This window comes from Ascidiella aspersa, chromosome 3, assembly GCF_963924565.1.
Source record: "Ascidiella aspersa chromosome 3, kaAscAspe10.2, whole genome shotgun sequence".
NCBI lineage: Eukaryota > Metazoa > Chordata > Ascidiacea > Phlebobranchia > Ascidiidae > Ascidiella > Ascidiella aspersa.
In genome coordinates this window covers 4,278,855-4,304,127 of record NC_139449.1, presented here as the reverse complement: position 1 = coordinate 4,304,127, position 25,273 = coordinate 4,278,855, and the positions used below count along the sequence as shown (strand labels likewise).

General features: G+C 37.3%; 2 protein-coding genes across 2 annotated transcripts in view; both read right to left on the bottom strand.

Annotated features, from left to right (window-relative positions):
- Nucleotides 1-1,794: 1,794 nt before the first annotated feature.
- Nucleotides 1,795-7,453, bottom strand: LOC146158165 (uncharacterized). Its single transcript, XM_083384403.1, has 4 exons — nucleotides 7,224-7,453; nucleotides 5,966-6,099; nucleotides 5,003-5,194; nucleotides 1,795-4,456 (listed from the first exon to the last, which is right to left on the bottom strand). The coding sequence occupies exons 1-4, from the start codon at nucleotides 7,358-7,360 to the stop codon at nucleotides 4,239-4,241; spliced, it is 681 nt and encodes a 226-aa protein (XP_083240529.1). The 5' UTR covers nucleotides 7,361-7,453; the 3' UTR covers nucleotides 1,795-4,238.
- A 13,007-nt stretch (nucleotides 7,454-20,460) lies between these two features.
- LOC146158164 (protein RRP5 homolog) overlaps nucleotides 20,461-25,273 on the bottom strand; it is a 31,605-nt gene continuing 26,792 nt past the window's right edge. Inside the window, 6 exon segments of the mRNA XM_083383840.1 lie at nucleotides 20,461-20,630; nucleotides 21,157-21,310; nucleotides 21,778-21,946; nucleotides 22,535-22,629; nucleotides 23,993-24,145; nucleotides 24,638-24,769. Coding sequence (XP_083239966.1) covers nucleotides 20,461-20,630; nucleotides 21,157-21,310; nucleotides 21,778-21,946; nucleotides 22,535-22,629; nucleotides 23,993-24,145; nucleotides 24,638-24,769 — 873 coding nt within the window.

The window sequence follows — 25,273 nt, the reverse complement described above, 5'->3', positions numbered from 1 at the left end:
TGACGTCACGCCGAATGACGTATGAGGTGAAGATCGACGATGTTCAGGTACAAGAAGAAAGCTTACAGCCGCGACGTTCCCGGAGGTTTGTGGTTCTAAGGGTACTTTTTCTGTAGAATTAACACAAAAATGGTACATCAAGGCAACGTTTAAACCCTATGCAATAATCCAGATGTAACTTTATGAACTTACCTTCATAGTTAAAACTTTTTTAAAACCTGTGTTACGTCCAATCGCCGGAGAGCGAACTTCAAAACATTTTTTTAACTAACATCCCGACGGGTTTAGGACTTATTCTGATTTAGACGTTATTACGATAGGTATTATATTTCGGAAATTTGTTTTATTCCGACGTTGGTGTTGTTCTTATTTCAGTTCTATGGCTGGTGTTCCTTTGGCCATATTAGGATATTTTAGAAAGAGCGAAAACCACAAAACTTGCAAATAAAAGGACGTAAAAAGCCAAATTATAGGCGCATTCGGCGCGTTTATTCAGAAATCGCTTATTTTTTCTGGGGAGCCCAGCACATTTGGTTTTGTTGTCTATTGTCGATTGCCATATATTTCGTAGCTGTGACGCAGAATATTTTTAGCCCTGTTGGTGTGCCGCAAGTGAAAAAAGGTTGCGGAGCACTGCTTTAAATGATAACTAAATAAACGGCCCTGCTCAATTTACTATTTTTTCCAACCATATAATATAGCCTATGTAAAAAGTATTATATGGTTCTCCTGGAAAAACAATCATGAATATTTCACTTTTATGTCTCACTTAGCTAAAAACGATCCTAGTGAGCGATCCTTGCGATCCTTGCGATCGATCCTAGCGAGCGATCCTTGCGAGCGATCCTAGCGATCCTAGCGAGCGATCCTTGCGATCCTTGCGATCCTTGCGATCCTTGCGATCCTTGCGATCCTTGCGAGCGATCCTAGCGAGCGATCCTTGCAATCCTTGCGATCCTTGCGAGCCATCCTAGCGATCCTAGCGAGCGATCCTTGCGAGCGATCCTAGCGATCCTAGCGAGCGATCCTTGCGATCCTTGCGAGCGATCCTAGCGATCCTTGCGATCCTTGCGATCCTTGCGAGCCATCCTAGCGATCCTAGCGAGCAATCCTTGCAATCCTTGCGATCCTTGCGAGCCATCCTAGCGATCCTAGCGAGCGATCCTTGCGAGCGATCCTAGCGATCCTAGCGAGCGATCCTTGCGAGCGATCCTAGCGATCCTTGCGATCCTTGCGATCCTTGCGAGCGATCCTAGCGATCCTTGCGATCCTTGCGATCCTTGCGATCCTTTCGATCCTTACGATCCTTGCTATCCTTGCGAGCGATCCTAGTGAGCGATCTTATCGATCCTAGCGATCCTAAGCGAGCGATCCTTGCGATCCTTGCGATCCTTGCGATCCTTGCGAGCCATCCTAGCGATCCTTGCGATCCTTGCGATCCTGTATACTTTAGATGTACCGGTTATAAATGCTAAAACGGAAATTATTTTCGCGCTTCGCGCGAATCTCTTCTGTGTTGCTCGTGTTCCACGCGATTTTTGGCAACTCCACAGACAAATAGCGTCCTCTGCTCAGTGGCACTCTCTCCAACGAAAGTATAACAAACTTAGCCTAATATTTAAAATGTATATAAATATTAGGCTAAGTGTAACGACATTTTAGTTATGTTGAGAAACTTATGGTAGTATCCTATTTTCGTTTAATAAGTAACAAAACCTAAAGTCGCTGAGTGAGTCCTATCCGGGTAATTATAAATTCTATTCTGTCCTTAGGAATAATCAAACACCACAAATGTACCTCTTGTATATATATTGGGTTAAATGTAAAAGATGGGCGTTAATAACTATCACAAACAAGAGTTAGCATTAATATCGGCATTACACAAATCTACTTACAATATTATTGTCAAATCATAACATGTTACTGCAATAACCACGAATCAAAACTGGCATATTAGAACCGAATCGTTCTCAAATATATAGCACAAAAAGCAACACAATTTAGCAAAGTCATCACGCTCATAATTCTATTTCTGGCCAAGTTGGTAATTTTGAAACGCAATAGTCCAGCAGTCACTTGAGGACCTGCAGACGAGGCCAGCAGGAAATTGCTAAATAAACAGAACACGGCACTGGGCGCCCAATTATCTCGCCCGAGTGACCATTCCTTCGGGCAGCGAATTTCGCTCGCACGCACAGGGTACATTAACATTATGTTCTAAATGACAGAAATAAAATCTTGGTAATGTACACGAAAAAGATAGAAAGGAACAGATAATAACTACATTAATTTCGAAATACAAAAACACTTTAGAATTATCGCCGTCTTAAAACCTATTTAACAATTCGTAATAACTCCTAATGTAGGGTTGCCATACGTCCGGATTTCCCCGGACATGTCCGGAATTTTAGTGTTCAAACTGCGTCCGGGGAGAAATGTCAAAATATGCCTAAATGTCCGGGATTTTTTAAAATTGTTTGTTTCGTTGCGGGTAATAACTTCATTGTTACCTCATAAACTACAATACAGTGCTCTATTTGGGATACATGGATGAGTGGAGCTGGGCTAGTAGCTGAAAACCTTATATCTTGGTCGATATTGCAAAATTTAGAACATGTCTGAAACGATAAGAACGTATGTTCGCTGAAAAAAATATAATTATAAAGCAGTAGAAAAATAGCGCAACAAGAAGTCTGTTGCAGACCAAATGAGAATACCAAGGAAATTGTCGTTTAGTTTAATGCCTAATGAGAACTTGCATTCGTGTATTGCAATACAACATTTATTTTCTGTTTGTGTATAGTTTTGTGTTTATCCTTCTTTCACAAAATAACAATTGCGAAGTCTTTTGGTATTATTCTAAAGTTGGTTTACCATGCAACTGAGGTAAATTTGTTATGGATTGCGCAGTATAAAATATAGTAACCCTAGCCAAGAGATCACCAGAGGTCAAATCAGAGATGACCCAATAGCCTAGTGAATTCACGACTCTATGTTCAAAAAAATATACAATGGGTAGGCAACGCATTGCCAGTGTGATGTCATATTGACAGACAATGTGTTCATACCTCAGTTTAAAACGCCTAGTGGGGACTAAAGAGTGTCCGGATTTTAGGCCACGAAAATATGGTAACCCAATCCTAATGATAGTAGAACTTTGAGATTATATGCTTATGACAATTAACAATTTTATGTGTTTACTGTGTTGATAAACACGGAACACTAAGTTTGTTAAACTTTGTAACACATCGGTAACTTAAAGTTTTAAAAAAGAAGAAAAAACATATAGGTAAGTTTTTCGTACGAAATTTTCACGTATTTTAATCTTAAGTTTTGGGTCAACGCGCACCACAACTTAATAAACGCTAATATATCAAGCAATGTACATTTTTAGTCAATGCTCAATGCTTCACCTACCATCTAAAAAACAAATTTGGGTTGCGCAAGAAAATACCTTTCCGGTGATATAAAACTTGCTATGCTATAAGTTTAGGGGGGGGGGGAGTACTTAACCTAGCGTCGATAACCGATATTAATATTCATAACCGATCGCGGCCATCTTGATACTGCTCCAAAAAAAAATCACACCATTGTTATTTCCCCATAATTAAAGGTACAGACCCATAAACCTATTATACGCACCTACATAGGCCTACCACCCAACCCTATTTCTGAAATGTTAAACTTCTACGATGTACTTTTCCTAGAAAGCTTCGGATAAAAATCGGCCTTAAACCATAGCATACCATCGCAAACAAAAAAAAAAAATAGCGGCAAAAACAAGATACGTCCCGATGATACCCATATAATTATCTTTGTTTTGACAAGCAGGTAAGAACTAGTAGGCTAATGTTACCTAGAATGTGTAATTTATTCAATATTACATTTTGAGGCTAAAAAAACGTCAAGGCTAATTTTGCCAAAAAAATTAATAAAATAATTAGTCGGGGCCGGATTAAACTGTTTGGTGTTTTCTGTAGGGTACCATAAGCCTTAAATAATGGAAACCACATGTTTATTTACCAGTTCGACTTTTTTCCATTATATTAGTTTCATTATTACGAAAGTTTAATAAGATTGAAAAACTCCTAAGAAGTAAAATTTTGTTATTTACGAATAATTACTAGACTACACCATTTATAATGAACTTTCAAATATATACAGGTTGAAACATAAGCTAAAAAGCCAAACAGCTGGTTTGTTTTAAATCTAAATGTATTTTTAATTTAGCTGTCCTTTTAAACGGGATTAGTGTTGAAGGTTCGATCACTGGTGGTTCTTTCAGCCTCGTTTATCCTGTTTTCCTTTTTCGGGTTAACCATCTCCTTTGCGAAGTAGTTGAAGAAAGCCACGACTGCCCCAACCGCGGTAAGATAGAAACTGGATCCGAAATAGTTGCCGTTTATGTCTGATGCTGTGAAAGGAATCATTCCGGCAATTGCTGCGTCCGACACACCTAAGGATTTCAAAGCAGAGGTTGCAGCAAGAGGTTTTAATATATTAAGAGCCTTTTTTGCCGTTAATTGCTATAAGTATTCTAATTTAGGTATACATTTTCTTACGCTGTGATTAGTTAGTGTGTGTTGTGCAATGTGTTATTAATTTGTGCACATAAGCCTATAGGATGGAAGATTTTAACAAGCTCTCTTGCGACTGGCCAAAACGCAGTCTTAAGTTTTTCGGACACATAACTTGGGTTGAAATTAAGTGTTTTCATTAGGCTGCTTATTTTTAATAAAATCTGTGTTTCTTTTAAATCGAAATTCGTCTGTAAAACAATTCGTTTGCTGGCTATATTGCGTTTTGTTATTTTTATTGTTGGTCATAATAGGACAAGTTTACAATTTAGTCAACCTATTGTTAACAAGGTATACTGATCTTTTCCAATTTTTGCAAAAGGCTAGTTTTAGCCATTATCTTTGGCATTTATTGTGGCGAACTTTTCATAAGTTTTAAAATGTCATTTAAAGGCTATGAGGTGCACATTTGTCGGTCGCATTACCTGACGAGATATTGGCTTTGGCAAACTTGGCAATTTTTTGACTGATCTTAAGACAACGCTCCGCGCATTCTCCTTGACAGTCTTCGGAGCATTTTCCATTGCAGCAGTCGAAACATATTTGGACGGCGTAATAAAGAGCCAAACCAGCTGATATAGTTGATAGCAGGGCAAAACCGAAAACTCCAACTAGGCCTGTGATACGAAAATCACCGTTTAGATAAGGTGGGATTAACGCTTTTTTCCCCATTCGCCAAGTTTTTTTATTTCTGATTCAGAGGCGCCACAAAAACTTTTACCAATTTCATTCCTTTTAGATTTTTAATTTGGCCAATTATGGAAAAACTTTAATAGAGTAGCTATATAAGGATATCCGATTAATTTTGCTGGTTTAAGCCAAATAATGACTTTGTAGTGACGTAACATTAAATATGAATGCTATCGCCGTATCGTTAACTTGCCATTGTGCCTTCTTCCTTTCTCACTTATATAGTAATATTCTGTGACTTTATTCGTTTTAACTCTTATCTACTTTGCTTCATTTGGATCGTCGGATTAATTGGGCCGTGCTGCAAAGTGCAGCCTTTAAGTGCCGAACCTGGGACTGGTGATTAAGTAATGTTGGGTCGATGTTAGCAAGCTATGATAAGAATCAGATGTTAAGAAGTCTCAGGGACCTTTCAATAGTTGATAAACATTTGACAAACATTAGGCATCATCCTAAACCCACTATACAGCCTAATTTACTCTTAGGATCAAGTTAAACTGATGTAGCACATCCCTTATACAGTATTACTTGATTTCTATTTAAATAATGTAACACGTTATTGTATGTGACCCCAGTATTATTATGTAGTGATTCGAAAAAGCACGCGCAATAGCGAAAGTTACTTAGTAAGCCACATTGTGGTATGTTTATAGTCTTAGACATAGAATCAGGCAGCGGAAGCTATAATGGCTTGGTACCTTCTCTGTTGAAACCTTCCTCCGTACCGTTGATGAAGCTTTTAAAAAGTCCGATATAAGTTCGTACGAAATCGTTGGGGAAGTCCACTCCTTTCAGGTCGCTCGCGTCCTGAGCGTACGTCTCCGCATCAAATCTGATCAAAAATGTCGCCAACATTAACTCTGATCAAAAATGGCGCCAACATCAACTATGATCAAATATGTTGGCGAAGCGTTAAAAAAATTACTTTCTTGGACATAATGAAGGTTTTACTACAGTGAAAATATCAAAGTCCATATAGAAGTAGATAACTTTTTGAAGGTTTCGAATAACTCAACACAATTTAAGTGAATAAAGATACTTAATACAGAGATATTCGAAATTTCAAAATGTTATCATTTATATGGGTTTGGACATTTACTAGGTATAACTTACTAGGAATTTGTTTCATATTATATGAACTGAATTAGTGTCCGCTTATTTCAGTACGACACGTACATTAGACAGTAAACGATAAAACTACTGTCCTGTGTGTACCAAAGGCGGACCACGAAGACCCTCTCCCTCCACAAAAAAAATCTATTTTTGCCCAATTTAACTGTACTCTAATGAAAAGTTTGAAAAAAGGAAAAGTTTTGACAAATTGAACGCTATACGGGCGATTTGTGACGTCATGGTATGAAAATTGTGACGTCAAGTTATTACGTAATCTCTGAATGTTTTTCACGCCCTCCTCTTAAAGAAAATTCCAGATCCGCCCCTGGTGCGTATGTTCAGCACTAAACCACTATATTTTCGCCTATTTAAATTACAGTGCTTATGGTTTGTTTGTATTTTGACTTACAAGGGAGGAGTGAAATTTTAACCATTTTTTTACATATTTTACTGCTGAGTAGAGATGTCCGACTTGGTATTTTAACCTGATACACTAAAAATTTGAGAAAAATGTGCCACAGACCGATCCGACACCAAATGCAGCGTTACAATAGCCAAACAAGTCAAACGGATCAAATTGATACATGGCAAATAGTTAAGGTTTTAAAGCGAAACTTGCTTTGCGCAAAAATGCCTATAGTCCTAATGTTGTTTTGTTAAATTTACCTTTAAAAGTAAAATAAACAGTACGTATAGGGTCGCACTAACCGATTCCACTCTATATAGTATCGGACGAGTACCGATACTATTCCGCCTGGCATCTGCTATCATTTTCTATCCGATATTATCGAAACCACTGACGGCAATAAAGTGACATTTTTAAAACTAACTGCCTTTACTTACTCTGTTATGTTTCCGACGATGTAGCCTGGCTCAGCTAGAGCAACGATGTTCGCGATGAGCTGAATACTTGCAAAAACGGGCAGAAGCCAACAGAACTTTTTTAAACTCGAGCTATTTTCATCTTGACATTCTTGCATTTTTTACGTTGTTAAACAGTTGCCAACCTATAGACTTTTCGGGGAAAACAAAGTTATTTGCGATTTTTAAGCAGACTTGTATACTCGTTTGTATACTTGTTTCAATTGATTGAAATTTGCCGTCGGCAAAGCGCAATAAATGTTCTATCTCAGATCTCAGACACTAATCAAAACATGTGGGTGGTGTAAATAAACAACAGTTCTAATCCTATTACAATTTGCCTTCATAGCGCAGCATCATTTTGATGTGCTGCAGTGTAACCGTATGTTGCAATGTACAGAAGTCAGTTGATGCTTTGACTCACATGCTGGCAATGTTTTTAGTAGGATGCAGGAAGGGCCCCACTTTCCCGTGGCAGGTAATGTGGGTGTATTGCTGTGAATTGGCACCTTTTACTTGGTGGCACATTTACTATTATTACATAAATTCAGCTATGCCACTTTAAGTAGTATACTTTTTTGCAATGAAAATCCCTGTCTTTTTTTTTTGTTATTATTAACAATAGCTGTAAAGTGGTTTGAACAAACCAAACAAATATTTGCCGACTTGGCTTGTTGCAAATGTCTGACACAATATAATGTATGGACCCATTCTTCTAATTGACAATGATGCGCAGTATTGTAATGACTTGTTTTGTGAATTGGCTTATTGTTTTTGGACAAATTACTTGACTTGGACTAATGTCATTGAGTCAAATGACTAGGGAGCAATATAGTTGAAAAGTCAATTCTTCAAAATGGTCTATGATAATGATCATCAATTACTATATCAAGGTTATATAGCCCTTAGCTCAACATTGTGAATATTTTTTATTTTTTGTACTTCAACTATGTAGGCTCTTATTCTACCCAAAAGTCTTCATACCAATGATAATTTGGTCCAGAAGGAGTGCACAACCGGTACAATGGTTCACCATAGAAAAATCCATGTGAATTTTTCGCTTTATAGAGTCTACACAGTTATCCCTGTTTTGTTTGACATGCTTCAAGTGTAACAACATGGTTTTACAGTGTACAGACAACAGCATTTTTGGTTTGGCTTTAAAGGTTTGGGCAACCTATCTTTTGATGGTAGTTTTTCTTCTTTGTTGTAGGGCTCTATCTTTTGATGGTAGTTTTTCTTCTTTGTTGTAGGGCTTCAAACAAAAAAAAAACGATTTTAAACTAATGCTATGTCCGGGTAAAAACATCAACCTCACTAACGATATCCACCTGAAAATATGCATCCACTTTTTCTATTGATAGATGTACTGTGTATGCTTTTTCACCCAGATAGTGACAACACAAAGCGTTTAAAAACCAATAAAATATAATTAGAACAACCTCAAGTAAAATCTATTTGCAATACAGAGCTGGACGACTTCCAGAAGCGGCTGCAGCGCTGCATGTTGACCTGCCAGGACAGTGCCAAGGACATGATGGCCAGCGCCGGCCAAACTGAGGTTGAGGCCAAGTTCGGCGATTGCATGTGCCAGCGCGCCGATGACCTAAAACTCGTGCCCCTCATGAAGATGAGACTCGAATCCGCGATGCCCAAAGTGTGACGTTTTTTGTGCGTAAGAGCATTGTTGTTGTTTTTTTAGTCCGCCAGCGTAACAACGTCTTCGTGTTATCTGGCCCCTCTTTTAAGACCTTGTGTAGGGAATTTCGCAGGTTACATTTTGTATACCAAGCAGTTGTGCTGCTATGTTTTTGTATGATTTGACAATAAACGATTCATATTAATTCGTTTTTTTTTGTCAGAGACGCCTGTACCTTCTTTTCCAGACGTTATTTTATGTATCGAGTTCAGAAAAGATCAACTTCTTCAAGTTACTACACTCGTTTCTTAACCCGTCTTAGGGAATGCCAAATGTACATTGTATTGGTAATCCATTTTAGCAAACAACCTAGGTGGTAGGATTCGATAACAATTCTTACAGTACAAGTTTAAAAAAGTAAAAATATTTTTCAAATTGGTTAAGACCATTACGATACTAATTAGAGATAGACCGATATATCGGGTTAACCGATAATATCGGCCGATATTTGGCTTCTACCGAAATATCGCTATCGGTAAACGTGGGCCGATACTTTGGCCAATATTTTAGTATGAAAGTTTGATATAACGTTTCCTGTACAGTGTACAACAAACAACTTAACAATTTTTGATAAAAAAAATTGGTTTTAGCATCACACCAAGTTAATATGCAAAATAATAGTTCAATTATTAATGAAGGTATATAATGTAAAACGATATTTGAATTTTATTTTCCAATTAATTCAAGTTTAGAACATTTCCCAAGTATATAAAAAAAAATCGGGTATCGGTCGATCTACAATACTAGTGAGTATCTGGCATCGGCCGTATATCGGACATTTGCCGGAAATTAGGCATTTTTAGCCTCAGTTATTTGGTCGATAAAAAGGTTCAGTGTACGATGTTCGCGGTGAGCTGAATACTTGCAAAAACGGGCAGAAGCCAACGCCACTTTTTTAAACACGAGCTATTTTCATCTTGAGATTCTGGCATTTTTTACGTTGTTAAACAGTTGCCAACCTATAGACTTTTTGGGGAAAACAAAGTTATTTGCGATTTTTAAGCAGACTTGTATACTCGTTTGTATACTTGTTTCAATTGATTGAAATTTGCCGTCGGCAAAGCGCAATAGATGTTCTATCTCAGATCTCAGACACTGATCAAAATATGTAAGTGGTGTATATACACAACAGTTCTATTCCTGTTACAATTTGCCTTCATAGCGCAGCATCATTTTGATGTGCTGCAGTGTAACCGTATGTTGCAATGTACAGAAGTCAGTTGATGCTTTGACTCACATGCTGGCAATGTTTTTAGTAGGATGCAGGCAGGGCCCCACTTTCCCGTGGCAGGTAATGTGGGTGTATTGCTGTGAATTGGCACCATTTACTTGGTGGCACATTTACTATTATTACATAAATTCAGCTATGCCACTTTAAGTAGTATACTTTTTTGCAATGAAAATGCCTGTCTTTTTTTTTTCTTATTATTAACAATAGCTGTAAAGTGGTTTAAACAAACCAAACAAATATTTACCGACTTGGCTTATTGCAAATGTCTGACACAATATAATGTATGGACCCATTCTTCTAATTGACAATGATGCGCAGTATTGTAATGACTTGTTTTGTGAATTGGCTCATTGTTTTTGGACAAATTACTTGACTTGGACTATTGTCATTGAGTCAAATGACTAGGGAGCAATATAGTTGAAAAGTTGTTCAAAATGGTCTATGATAATGATCATCAATTACTATATCAAGGTTATATAGCCCTTAGCTCAACATTGTGATTATTTTTTATTTTTGTACTTCAACTATGTAGGCTCTTATTCTACCCAAAAGTCTTCATACCAATGATAATTTGGTCCAGAAAGTGTGCACAACCGGTACAATGGTTCACCATAGAAAAATCCATGTGAATTTTTCGCTTTATAGAGTCTACACAGTTATCCCTGTTTTGTTTGACATGCTTCAAGTGTAACAACATGGTTTTACAGTGTACAGACAACAGCATTTTTGGTTTGGCTTTTAAGGTTTGGGCAACCTATCTTTTGATGGTAGTTTTTCTTCTTTGTTGTAGGGCTTCAAACAAAACAAAAAACGATTTTAAACTAATGCTATGTCCGGGTAAAAACATCAACCTCACTAACGATATCCACCTGAAAATATGCATCCAATTTTTCTATTGATAGATGTACTGTGTATGCTTTTTCACCCAGATAGTGACAACACAAAGCGTTTAAAAACCAATAAAATATAATTAGAACAACCTCAAGTAAAATCTATTTGCAATACAGAGCTGGATGACTTCCAGAAGCGGCTGCAGCGCTGCATGTTGACCTGCCAGGACAGTGCCAAGGACATGATGGCCAGCGCCGGCCAAACTGAGGTTGAGGCCAAGTTCGGCGATTGCATGTGCCAGCGCGCCGATGACCTAAAGCTCGTGCCCCTCATGAAGATGAGACTCGAATCCGCGATGCCCAAAGTGTGACGTTTTTTGTGCGTAAGAGCATTGTTGTTGTTTTTTTAGTCCGCCAGCGTAACAACGTCTTCGTGTTATCTGGCCCCTCTTTTAAGACCTTGTGTAGGGAATTTCGCAGGTTACATTTTGTATACCAAGCAGTTGTGCTGCTATGTTTTTGTATGATTTGACAATAAACGATTCATATTAATTCGTTTTTTTTTGTCAGAGACGCCTGTACCTTCTTTTCCAGACGTTATTTTATGTATCGAGTTCAGAAAAGATCAACTTCTTCAAGTTACTTCACTCGTTTCTTAACCCGTCTTAGGGAATGCCAAATGTACATTGTATTGGTAATCCATTTTAGCAAACAACCTAGGTGGTAGGATTCGATAACAATTCTTACAGTACAAGTTTAAAAAAGTAAAAATATTTTTCAAATTGGTTAAGACCATTACGATACTAATTAGAGATAGACCGATATATCGGGTTAACCGATAATATCGGCCGATATTTGGCTTCTACCGAAATATCGTTATCGGTAAACGTGGGCCGATACTTTGGCCAATATTTTAGTATGAAAGTTTGATATAACGTTTCCTGTACAGTGTACAACAAACAACTTAACAATTTTTTGATAAAAAAAATTGGTTTTAGCATCACACCAAGTTAATATGCAAAATAATAGTTCAATTATTAATGAAGGTATATAATCTAAAACGATATTTGAATTTTATTTTCCAATTAATTCAAGTTTAGAACATTTCCCAAGTATATAAAAAAAAATCGGGTATCGGTCGATCTACAATACTAGTGAGTATCTGGCATCGGCCGTATATCGGACATTTGCCGGAAATTAGGCATTTTTAGCCTCAGTTATTTGGTCGATAAAAAGGTTCAGTGTACGATGTTCGCGGTGAGCTGAATACTTGCAAAAACGGGCAGAAGCCAACGCCACTTTTTTAAACACGAGCTATTTTCATCTTGAGATTCTGGCATTTTTTACGTTGTTAAACAGTTGCCAACCTATAGACTTTTTGGGGAAAACAAAGTTATTTGCGATTTTTAAGCAGACTTGTATACTCGTTTGTATACTTGTTTCAATTGATTGAAATTTGCCGTCGGCAAAGCGCAATAGATGTTCTATCTCAGATCTCAGACACTGATCAAAATATGTGAGTGGTGTAAATACACAACAGTTCTATTCCTGTTACAATTTGCCTTCATAGCGCAGCATCATTTTGATGTGCTGCAGTGTAACCGTATGTTGCAATGTACAGAAGTCAGTTGATGCTTTGACTCACATGCTGGCAATGTTTTTAGTAGGATGCAGGCAGGGCCCCACTTTCCCGTGGCAGGTAATGTGGGTGTATTGCTGTGAATTGGCACCATTTACTTGGTGGCACATTTACTATTATTACATAAATTCAGCTATGCCACTTTAAGTAGTATACATTTTGCAATGAAAATGCCTGTCTTTTTTTTTGTTATTATTAACAATAGCTGTAAAGTGGTTTGAACAAACCAAACAAATATTTACCGACTTGGCTTGTTGCAAATGTCTGACACAATATAATGTATGGACCCATTCTTCTAATTGACAATGATGCGCAGTATTGTAATGACTTGTTTTGTGAATTGGCTCATTGTTTTTGGACAAATTACTTGACTTGGACTAATGTCATTGAGTCAAATGACTAGGGAGCAATATAGTTGAAAAGTCAATTCTTCAAAATGGTCTATGATAATGATCATCAATTACTATATCAAGGTTATATAGCCCTTAGCTCAACATTGTGAATATTTTTTATTTTTTGTACTTCAACTATGTAGGCTCTTATTCTACCCAAAAGTCTTCATACCAATGATAATTTGGTCCAGAAGGTGTGCACAACCGGTACAATGGTTCACCATAGAAAAATCCATGTGAATTTTTCGCTTTATAGAGTCTACACAGTTATCCCTGTTTTGTTTGACATGCTTCAAGTGTAACAACATGGTTTTACAGTGTACAGACAACAGCATTTTTGGTTTGGCTTTTAAGGTTTGGGCAACCTATCTTTTGATGGTAGTTTTTCTTCTTTGTTGTAGGGCTTCAAACAAAAAAAAAACGATTTTAAACTAATGCTATGTCCGGGTAAAAACATCAACCTCACTAACGATATCCACCTGAAAATATGCATCCACTTTTTCTATTGATAGATGTACTGTGTATGCTTTTTCACCCAGATAGTGACAACATAAAGCGTTTAAAAACCAATAAAATATAATTAGAACAACCTCAAGTAAAATCTATTTGCAATACAGAGCTGGACGACTTCCAGAAGCGGCTGCAGCGCTGCATGTTGACCTGCCAGGACAGTGCCAAGGACATGATGGCCAGCACCGGCCAAACTGAGGTTGAGGCCAAGTTCGGCGATTGCATGTGCCAGCGCGCCGATGACCTAAAGCTCGTGCCCCTCATGAAGATGAGACTCGAATCCGCGATGCCCAAAGTGTGACGTTTTTTGTGCGTAAGAGCATTGTTGTTGTTTTTTTAGTCCGCCAGCGTAACAACGTCTTCGTGTTATCTGGCCCCTCTGTTAAGACCTTGTGTAGGGAATTTCGCAGGTTACATTTTGTATACCAAGCAGTTGTGCTGCTATGTTTTTGTATGATTTGACAATAAACGATTCATATTAATTCGTTTTTTTTTGTCAGAGACGCCTGTACCTTCTTTTCCAGACGTTATTTTATGTATCGAGTTCAGAAAAGATCAACTTCTTCAAGTTACTACACTCGTTTCTTAACCCGTCTTAGGGAATGCCAAATGTACATTGTATTGGTAATCCATTTTAGCAAACAACCTAGGTGGTAGGATTCGATAACAATTCTTACAGTACAAGTTTAAAAAAGTAAAAATATTTTTCAAATTGGTTAAGACCATTACGATACTAATTAGAGATAGACGGATATATCGGGTTAACCGATAATATCGGCCGATATTTGGCTTTTACCGAAATATCGCTATCGGTAAACGTGGGCCGATACTTTGGCCAATATTTTAGTATGAAAGTTTGATATAACGTTTCCTGTACAGTGTACAACAAACAACTTAACAATTTTTTGATAAAAAAAATTGGTTTTAGCATCACACCAAGTTAATATGCAAAATAATAGTTCAATTATTAATGAAGGTATATAATCTTAAACGATATTTGAATTTTATTTTCCAATTAATTCAAGTTTAGAACATTTCCCAAGTATATAAAAAAAATCGGGTATCGGTCGATCTACAATACTAGTGAGTATCTGGCATCGGCCGTATATCGGACATTTGCCGGAAATTGGGCATTTTTAGCCTCAGTTATTTGGTCGATAAAAAGGTTCAGTGTACGATGTTCGCGGTGAGCTGAATACTTGCAAAAACGGGCAGAAGCCAACGCCACTTTTTTAAACACGAGCTATTTTCATCTTGAGATTCTGGCATTTTTTACGTTGTTAAACAGTTGCCAACCTATAGACTTTTCGGGGAAAACAAAGTTATTTGCGATTTTTAAGCAGACTTGTATACTCGTTTGTATACTTGTTTCAATTGATTGAAATTTGCCGTCGGCAAAGCGCAATAGATGTTCTATTTCAGATCTCAGACACTGATCAAAATATGTGAGTGGTGTAAATACACAACAGTTCTATTCCTGTTACAATTTGCCTTCATAGCGCAGCATCATTTTGATGTGCTGCAGTGTAACCGTATGTTGCAATGTACAGAAGTCAGTTGATGCTTTGACTCACATGCTGGCAATGTTTTTAGTAGGATGCAGGCAGGGCCCCACTTTCCCGTGGCAGGTAATGTGGGTGTATTGCTGTGAATTGGCACCATTTACTTGGTGGCACATTTACTATTATTACATAAATTCAGCTATGCCACTTTAAGTAGTATACTTTTTTGCAATGAAAATGCCTGTCTTTTTTTTGTTATTATTAACAATAGCTGTAAAGTGGTTTGAACAAACCAAACAAATATTTACCGACTTGGCTTGTTGCAAATGTCTGACACAATATAATGTATGGACCCATTCTTCTAATTGACAATGATGCGCAGTATTGTAATGACTTGTTTTGTGAATTGGCTCATTGTTTTTGGACAAATTACTTGACTTGGACTAATGTCATTGAGTCAAATGACTAGGGAGCAATATAGTTGAAAAGTCAATTGTTCAAAATGGTCTATGATAATGATCATCAATTACTATATCAAGGTTATATAGCCCTTAGCTCAACATTGTGATTATTTTTTATTTTTTGTACTTCAACTATGTAGGCTCTTATTCTACCCAAAAGTCTTCATACCAATGATAATTTGGTCCAGAAGGTGTGCACAACCGGTACAATGGTTCACCATAGAAAAATCCATGTGAATTTTTCGCTTTATAGAGTCTACACAGTTATCCCTGTTTTGTTTGACATGCTTCAAGTGTAACAACATGGTTTTACAGTGTACAGACAACAGCATTTTTGGTTTGGCTTTTAAGGTTTGGGCAACCTATCTTTTGATGGTAGTTTTTCTTCTTTGTTGTAGGGCTTCAAACAAAAAAAAAACGATTTTAAACTAATGCTATGTCCGGGTAAAAACATCAACCTCACTAACGATATCCACCTGAAAATATGCATCCACTTTTTCTATTGATAGATGTACTGTGTATGCTTTTTCACCCAGATAATGACAACACAAAGCGTTTAAAAACCAATAAAATATAATTAGAACAACCTCAAGTAAAATCTATTTGCAATACAGAGCTGGACGACTTCCAGAAGCGGCTGCAGCGCTGCATGTTGACCTGCCAGGACAGTGCCAAGGATATGATGGCCAGCGCCGGCCAAACTGAGGTTGAGGCCAAGTTCGGCGATTGCATGTGCCAGCGCGCCGATGACCTAAAGCTCGTGCCCCTCATGAAGATGAGACTCGAATCCGCGATGCCCAAAGTGTGACGTTTTTTGTGCGTAAGAGCATTGTTGTTGTTTTTTTAGTCCGCCAGCGTAACAACGTCTTCGTGTTATCTGGCCCCTCTTTTAAGACCTTGTGTAGGGAATTTCGCAGGTTACATTTTGTATACCAAGCAGTTGTGCTGCTATGTTTTTGTATGATTTGACAATAAACGATTCATATTAATTCGTTTTTTTTGTCAGAGACGCCTGTACCATCTTTTCCAGACGTTATTTTATGTATCGAGTTCAGAAAAGATCAACTTCTTCAAGTTACTACACTCGTTTCTTAACCCGTCTTACGGAATGCCAAATGTACATTGTATTGGTAATCCATTTTAGCAAACAACCTAGGTGGTAGGATTCGATAACAATTCTTACAGTACAAGTTTAAAAAAGTAAAAATATTTTTCAAATTGGTTAAGACCATTACGATACTAATTAGAGATAGACGGATATATCGGGTTAACCGATAATATCGGCCGATATTTGGCTTTTACCGAAATATCGCTATCGGTAAACGTGGGCCGATACTTTGGCCAATATTTTAGTATGAAAGTTTGATATAACGTTTCCTGTACAGTGTACAACAAACAACTTAACAATTTTTTGATAAAAAAAATTGGTTTTAGCATCACACCAAGTTAATATGCAAAATAATAGTTCAATTATTAATGAAGGTATATAATCTAAAACGATATTTGAATTTTATTTTCCAATTAATTCAAGTTTAGAACATTTCCCAAGCATATAAAAAAAATCGGGTATCGGTCGATCTACAATACTAGTGAGTATCTGGCATCGGCCGTATATCGGACATTTGCCGGAAATTAGGCATTTTTAGCCTCAGTTATTTGGTCAATAAAAAGGTTCAGTGTCTACGAAATCAAAATGGAACAACACATTTATATATATATATATAAATATATATATATAAATATGTATATATAAATATATATATATATATATATTATAATAGCAATCTAAACATGGTGTTTAAAGAAGAACTAATAGAATAACAATGTGGGCAAGAAAAAGTAGGACAACTCGTGGGTCAAATAATTTCTTTGCACAAACAGTAGGTGAAATGTAACGACAATAAACATAACGCCAGCGCAGTCGGAGAAAGAATGTGGTATCAAAAACAGACTCCGGCATAACTGTAGTCTTTTTAAGGAACAATTGTGGTTTCCTTAAAAGCCGAATCGGCCTACACAAAATTAGCAAAACATTGTTCGCCATACAAATGTAGTTGAAGCATTGTTTATACTAAAAGCGGTAAACTAACAGAGGCATCCCGCTCAACGATGTTTTCTTTTGGAACGACTTATTTCCTGTGTAGTCTTTCTCAACAGTTAACTTGGATTTACTGAATGCTGTGAATCAAAGGCAATCCTTAAATGTTGCTGCTAATCATTAGAATTATTATGAAAACTTTGACGACTTAAAATATGCACCTCAGTTCTCATTTTTGTACAAATCATGGAAGTGTTATGTAGCATTACACCAGTGCTTCTCAACCGGGGTACCGCGGCGCCCTGGTGTGCGATTTCTAATGCTCAAGGGTGGCGATAAGTATTTTGCGAATCTAATTTTTGCTCAATTGGTGAGCCTCTTGATACAACTATTTGTGTACGATTGGAGACCATTATATCAAATGACATTTTCCTACATGTTTTAAGTTGATTGCGTTGTTCCATTTATAGTAACATTAGTATTTTGGGGAATCTTCCAAGTGCAATAAAGAAAAGGTAGCTATTAACTTTGCAAACGGTGTTTATTTTTTACTGTTGAAAAATCTACATACAAAGCCGAAGTTAGTGAAAAAATATTTTCTATCGACGACACATGTTGGGCAAGAAAAGAGCAGCAATATGCAATCAGCAAATGCCCTTCTCCATTGTTTTGAGGTGAGCTAAACGTGCGACCCAGGCCCTTGTACATTGGTAAACCCGGCCGTATACACACTTAACGTGGGCCACGGCAGTCGTGGCGTAACTTGCCTCGCACGCAGACAAAAAACAAACACCGTACGATTTCATGTTTGCCCTACGCCTGATTGCATTGACCTTCGAGTCCGCCCTCCTTCAGCCATATTTTTTAATTCAGCGTTTTACTTACTGGGGGAGAAAGAAACCTGCGTTTGAGAGTTCGAGGAAATATGCTATGAGCGACAAAAAACAACAAGGCGCTTTTGTAACTTTGCGTATAGGAGAAACGTCAAGTTTCCGGAAATGCTTTCGCCAACGACTTGCAAAAAATATTTGCCAGCCGGTTGAGCGGCAGCCATAAAAGGTCCATGGTGTATATGCGGTCGTATTTTGTTGCAAGGGAAGAATGGCAAACAATGAACCTAAAAAAAAATCTTGTTAACAAAATCCCAAAATCCCACATTGTTGCGTTAAAAGTAGAATAAAGTTGATTCCATGACTGAATGTTTTATTACTTCATTCCCCCTCAGAGTTTTTTTTAATATTTTATTAAACTATCTGGTGTTAAATATTTCACTGGAACACAACTCCCCAAAAACGAGAAAATAAAAATTCACTAGAAATCAGGCGTTAATAATTTAAGTATTTGCGTTGGGAGATGTGGAAACAAATTAAGCCTTCTTACGAATTGTTCTGATGTGTAAACAGATCAGTAAGTAGGACACATGATTCTCCATTGTAAGACCATAGAGCGAAAATAGTGAAGAGCGCAAAAATTAAATTCGAAGTATTAGGAATCAAATATCGAACAACTGTCAGCAATCCAAGGTCACTGAACTTCAAAGGCGCGCGACAACGGGTAAGTGGGGAAAAAATGGAGAAAGGTTAAACCTTGAAGCTGACCATTTGTAACCTTATTGTACGTCACAAATCACACACACACACACACACACACACACACACACACACACACACACACACACTATAGGGTCATGATTCAAATTTAAACGGTTGACATTGTACTTTTACAATTAGTGCGAGCTTCTTGCAATATTTACCTCGCCAAATTTATCAAAACGGTAATCCCCAAGGTTTTGTTATTATACAAACGATTTGATTTTGATTACTTAAAAGAACACGTTGACTGTCCCATCTATCAAAAATGTTTGAAAAAAAACAACAACATAAAACTATAATTTTCCAAAAAATAAAACCTTATTTGCTTTGATTGTAAAAGAGGACAAAAAGAGCAACTGCTAAAAAGCATGCCAATGTCACCGAGCATATTTCACTTCAAAGCAAATGGCAAGAAGAGAACGCTAACAACTTAGGCCGAAAAACTTTAACCGTGAATTGGACGAGCTCGCCGTTAAACAAACGCACTCGCAAAGCCTGATCAACAATGGACGACGAGCGATGGAATCTACACACGCTCATCAAACAAGCGGTTCGCCGAATCACGGCTGCGTGAACGTATACCTATGGACGCGCTGACGTCAAAACGCGGACGTTACGCAATACGTAAGGGCAGCGGCACTCGGGGCGCGCGACGTCGCATTTTTTTTCGAATTCCAAAACGCTGACGTCATCGCGTGCGTGGCGTTTTTTGGTCGTTGTGTAATTTACCAGATTCACGGTGAATCATCGACGGCTTGCACGATATAGGTTTAGCCAGAATTTTTGGCGAAACTATTTCTCTTATACAGTCTCTATTGTTGGTTGAGAGAAGCTGTGTTAAATGAGCGTGTCAGGTAGATCAATATCACCCACGTAGTTCGGGTTATCTTAGATTACAGGAATTTAGGATTACGCCTTGCTGTTTGGCTTATTACAATAAAAAGTAAAAAAAAAGCTTATCATTTTTATAATAGTTTCCATCACAATTACCTAACAGGATATTTACCATTACTAATTGTTATCTAAAAAAATATGTCATCTTTGCAAACAAATGACGACATGACTTCGATAGAAAGCAAGTTCTACTTTAAGTGAGGTTTTGTTGGCGCTGTTATTATGGCTGACGATGCAATTTTATGACAAAATTTATTTCAATCTGAATGACTTATAGAACGACCGACCTTGAATCAGTTTAATGTTTCACTGTAGTCTCAAGATTACCTGCTTCAATAATTATTATATGTCTAGAAAAAATTGAGAAATATACAGCATTCTAAAAACAACACAAGGCAACTATAGCCGAAGACCGTAAATGTCGTGATCAGTTACCTGGCTTCGTTGATCAGCTTGGCTTTGGTTAGTGCGTCGACGTACAACGACCAAATGTCAGTTCGCTTCGGGTAGTTGCTCAGCGCGTTCTCGAAGATGGTACGTCCTCTCTCGGAATCGCCAAGTGAGAACTCCATCCGACCGAACTTGGAAATCATCTCGAGGTCTGTCGATAGGATTATAAAGGGCGTAAGACTCTTTCTATTAAATATCATAAATATGCTTAAAACGCTGTAAACATGTCATTTTTGAAATGCCTAAGTCTCTCAGGGTCGCCCAGTGAGAACTCCATCGAAAACTACGTAACACGTATAGCAGATTGCGACACTAGATGATCTCGAAATGCCTTCTAATTGTGTTTTAACGGATAAAATAAAAGGCACTGGACATATTTAGCTTAATAACTAGAATCCCAGTTATGTTCAAATATCAAGTAATGTTGTCCAAATCAAAATTTATTCTTATTGAAATGTAAATGGCAGTAATTCGTTGACAGTGACCATTACGCTTTTTTCTTAAGGCGCATTTTAATCACTCTGCTAAAAATCGCTTTTGGCTAAAATAGCATTTCGGTAAAGATTACAAATAAATTTATAACGCACAAAATATTAAAAAACTAAAACTAGAATTATCGGCGTTTATTTAAGTTTACACGAAAAAACAGATTAAACACAACTAGATTTTTGGCTTACGGTTCTTCTTCTCGAGAGCTTGAAGGGACTTCTTAAAGGCCTCCTGGGCGTCCTCGTGTCTTCCCTCCTCCATCAGGTATCGGAGGTAGGAGCTCCACACTTCCTTGTTCCGTCGATACTTTCGAGTCATCTTCGCGAAGACCTCGTCCGCTTTCTGAAGAAAATTCGAAGCATTGCATAAAAATTGAAATTGCGGTCGTCAACCGAAATCAACGTTTAACATTCGGCTTTATAGAGTTAACAATTTTAACCCTCAATGATGTATTTATTGTTTCGGGCACTCGCCCAACAGTACTTACACTAGTTATGGAAAAGATTGCTTCAAAATTATAAAAATATATTTTTGAAAATAGCGAAAAAATGGAATTAGACGGCAAAATTTTCAAGATAAGCACAATTTTTGTTTAGAAAAAAAATCTATCCAACATATAATAATAATAATCGGTTATTTACATTGTGGGACGAAATAGGCAGTCGGCTCGATAAACAATGGTGCGTTTGTTACGCAAACTTCCCAAGAAAGGAAAAAAATGCACAAATATTTGCCGGAAAAATTTTGCCAAGCAAAACGACTTTAAAGCAGAAGTGTGGCGTTTGTTCCCTTATTGCAAGAACACTTGCCTCCAGTTTGCCCGACTTGACGTAGATGTCACTGAGGTGTGTGAGGAGCTTGAGCTGGTCGTTGTGTTGCATAGCGCGCCCCAGTGTCTCCTCCAGCTGCGCGTCAGAGCCGTACAGGTTCTCGAGGTTGAGCAGCGACACCCAGATGTTCAGCTTCTCATTCTCTTCCCTGCGCGAGACGCAACGAAACGAACAAATCGTAATCACTTGCAGGTAATAACATGAATATTGAATAGTTTATGATAAACGCCATTTTTTGTCTTATGCGCAATTTTTCAAGTTTCCTTTCAGATATGATTTTAAAACAGTAGGAAACGTTTCTGGGGTGAAACAGAGAAAAAGTTTCCGGAAACTTTTGTACTGCTTCGTAGCCTTTCGGGAAACGATAATGCACTATATAGTTAATTTACGCTATTTATAATTAAATAATTATTCTAAATATCAAAATCTGTGCAATGAATCATTTAAACCACTTTTGAGGAGGTACTTCAGCATTACGAGCGGCCGAAAAGTAAAATATATTACCTACGTCGATAAACTATTTAAACACAATGTGCCGTTATGTCAAAGTGTTAAGAAAAAAAAATAGCGCTCACAAAGGTTTTTTATCAAATCATTTCAATTGTAATGAGAATAAACACACTCGTTTAATCTGATACCATTTTGCAGATAATTTTGAGACAGCGATAAACCGCTAGCGCCTTCTGTAGCTTAAGCAGCACTTACTAAAAAAAATCGTACTGCCTGTTTTACTCACAGGAACGAAATGGTCTTAAGCGCTTTTTCGCCGACCGCCCTCGCCTTGTCGATCTCAGTGGCGTGCAGGTGAAAGGCCATGAAGCGAACCCACACCTGCATAGAGAGGGAAACAGTGTTGTAAACAAGTGTTTCGAAATGCCACTCGAGTTAATTCTAAAATAACTTAAGTCCAAGTTAAGTAATTTTCAATAAATAACCAGGCCTATTCCAAGTCATTTTTAGAGCAAGTCTACTTTGAGTCAAGTCAGTGATATAAAAATAAAAGGTTAAAATTTTAATATTGCTAAAGCCGTCCTATTATTGTAGGCAATATCTCAATTAAAAAAAATAACAAAAAAGCAACCCATAGTTAACAGACTGCTTTTCGTGCAAAATTTAGATGAGTTGCCCAATTCTAAAAACAATTGCATTATGAAAACACTTCCCTTCAACCAAGTAATTTGACACAAATTCAAGTCATTTCTACGAAAGACTTAAGTGCACTTTATTCAAGTCATTGACTAAAATCATTATCATTACAACACTGGGGGAAATACAGGAAAACTTTAAGTTCACGTAAAAGGGATTTTTCTCTTAAAAAAATGCACATGTTACTGTTACTTTTAATTTAAAGGAGTTTGTTTTTTGTTTTGTGCTCATTAGGTTTACTTGTGTTTTTGTTTTAGATTTATCCTTTACTATGTATTAGTACGACAATAATTAAGGAACTAGACTTTTTACAATTGTTGCTGGTAATTAACTTAGTTGAATATCTGTTTATAAGGTATATGCATTTCCCATAACATTCTTGTTTTATATTTAATTTGAAATGAGTGTAAGGTAGTATTATTTGCTGTATTTAACATATAACGATTTCTGCCTGTTTATGTTTCGAATTTAGCGTTTTAATTTTACAGTTTTCTTGAACTGAATCTAAACCAGGAGACAGCTGACTCGATGAACCTTACGGTCTTTCGCTGTCTCCTGGGAATGTCAAATATTGCCAAACAATTTAATTTCGTCGATTTTTTAATATGTTCTAAATTAAATCATATCCTATCCTATGATTAAACTGGTTTAATGTCCACTGTTAACATTAACAGTACAGTGAGTTTGCTAATGCGCATTTCAATGTAAGTGCTTTATGACCTATTTAAATGTGTAAGCATTCTATTACTTGCGGTCATACGGTCAAAGGTCACTGAGCACATGGTGCCTTGACATTGTAGTTGTCCTTTCGGCAGTTGGTGTCAACACCTTGTCGCGGTAGGAGTTCACATTGTTATAGTTATTTGTAAGTGTTTGGCGATGATGTTTTTAACTTACACTGATGCTGGTTCTGTTTTAATAACCTTGTTTTGTATTCTATTTGAATAAGATATGAATCCACTTATGTAAGCCTTAGTGTGTTATTAATAAATTTCTGTACACTGATAAAGACATCAGTATCAGATCGGATCCATTAGTTTTCACGCACCATCGAGTTCTGCGGGTTGGACACCATTATCCTTTCCCATTCAGCTGCGCTCTGAGGAGTCCTGTCGTCGTCCATTAGCTCCTCCTCCTTTTTCCTGATCTCACTCTCCTCTTTCTCCTGTGCCTCTTGGATTTGCTTCTTCGATGTTTTCGCCTGTGGAGAAGGACCGAAGCGTTATGACGTCGTACGTCGTTGGACGTTCGCATTATGTACAGTTGGCAATGTTAGGTTGAATTTATTGAACGAACTATATCGGCATGAAACGTTCGGATTCCCGTTGCCTTTATTAAAATTAATTTAATATTGTTACAACGGCAATTTTTTCATAAAAAAGGGGTTTCCAGTATTGCGTAATTCTCTTTTACTCGAAGAAGAAAATTCACGTTATTTTATCTGGCGAAAAAAACATGTATTATCTTTAGAATTGGGTACATTAGGCACGAATATGTAATGTAGATTGATAATAAACTGCAAAGCCAAAAAGGTCGAGTACATCGAAATCATCTAGATTGGGGACGTTTTGATACGAACTTGTATCATCTTCAGTTAACATTAATCTAAAAGTACACAAGCTCGAATCGATCCACTCGACCATTTTGGCTTTGCAATTCATTATCTTGAGAATCAATCTTTTGAACTTCATACCGGCTTGTTGTCTTCGATTCCGCTGTCACCTTCCTCATCGCTATCACGTGATACTTTGACGTCATCCTCCCAAACGAACCCCGGGTCCATGACGTCATCGTTGGTATCTTCCACGGTTTTAGGTCCTTTAATCTGTACACGGAGTGTCTTAACAATTAAAGAGCGAAATACAAATGTGAATAACGTAAAAATAGAATTGTGGGAAAAATTGGCTCAACAATCTACAGCAGTTATTCTCAAAGGGCGGTCTACACTTCAGGGTCCATAGAGAACTTTAAAACGATTCAAAATAAAACTTTTGTCTTAATTACTTCAAACCTAAAATATAGTGTTGTATTGATTGACAAAGTTTTGTTCTTGTTTGTCAAAACTGGGCCACAGTTCACTTAAAAATTGCGAAAAAAAAACAAAGTCCACAAAAAAAAATAGGGATCTGTGCCATAGAGCAGTGGTTCCCAACGCATGGGTCAAGACCCAAAGTTGGGTCGCCTGATTATTTTTGGGGCTCGCTTGTTTTTCAGGCATATTGTATCTTTTCACAAGACTGGAAATCATAATCACAAAATATGAAAACTAAACAGCGAAACCGGCTGAAAGTTAAAGCTGACATGCGTGACTCTATATGCCCAAGCAAAT

Excerpts from the sequence above, each read along its gene's own strand:
- LOC146158165 (XM_083384403.1), bottom strand. The coding sequence starts at position 7,360 with ATGCAAGAATGTCAAGATGAAAATAGCTCGAGTTTAAAAAAGTTCTGT. Across the intron at positions 6,100-7,223 it reads ATCGTCGGAAACATAACAGA|ATTTGATGCGGAGACGTACG; the intron begins GTAAGTAAAGGC and ends ATTTTTGATCAG. Across the intron at positions 5,195-5,965 it reads GGAAGGTTTCAACAGAGAAG|GCCTAGTTGGAGTTTTCGGT; the intron begins GTACCAAGCCAT and ends TTCGTATCACAG.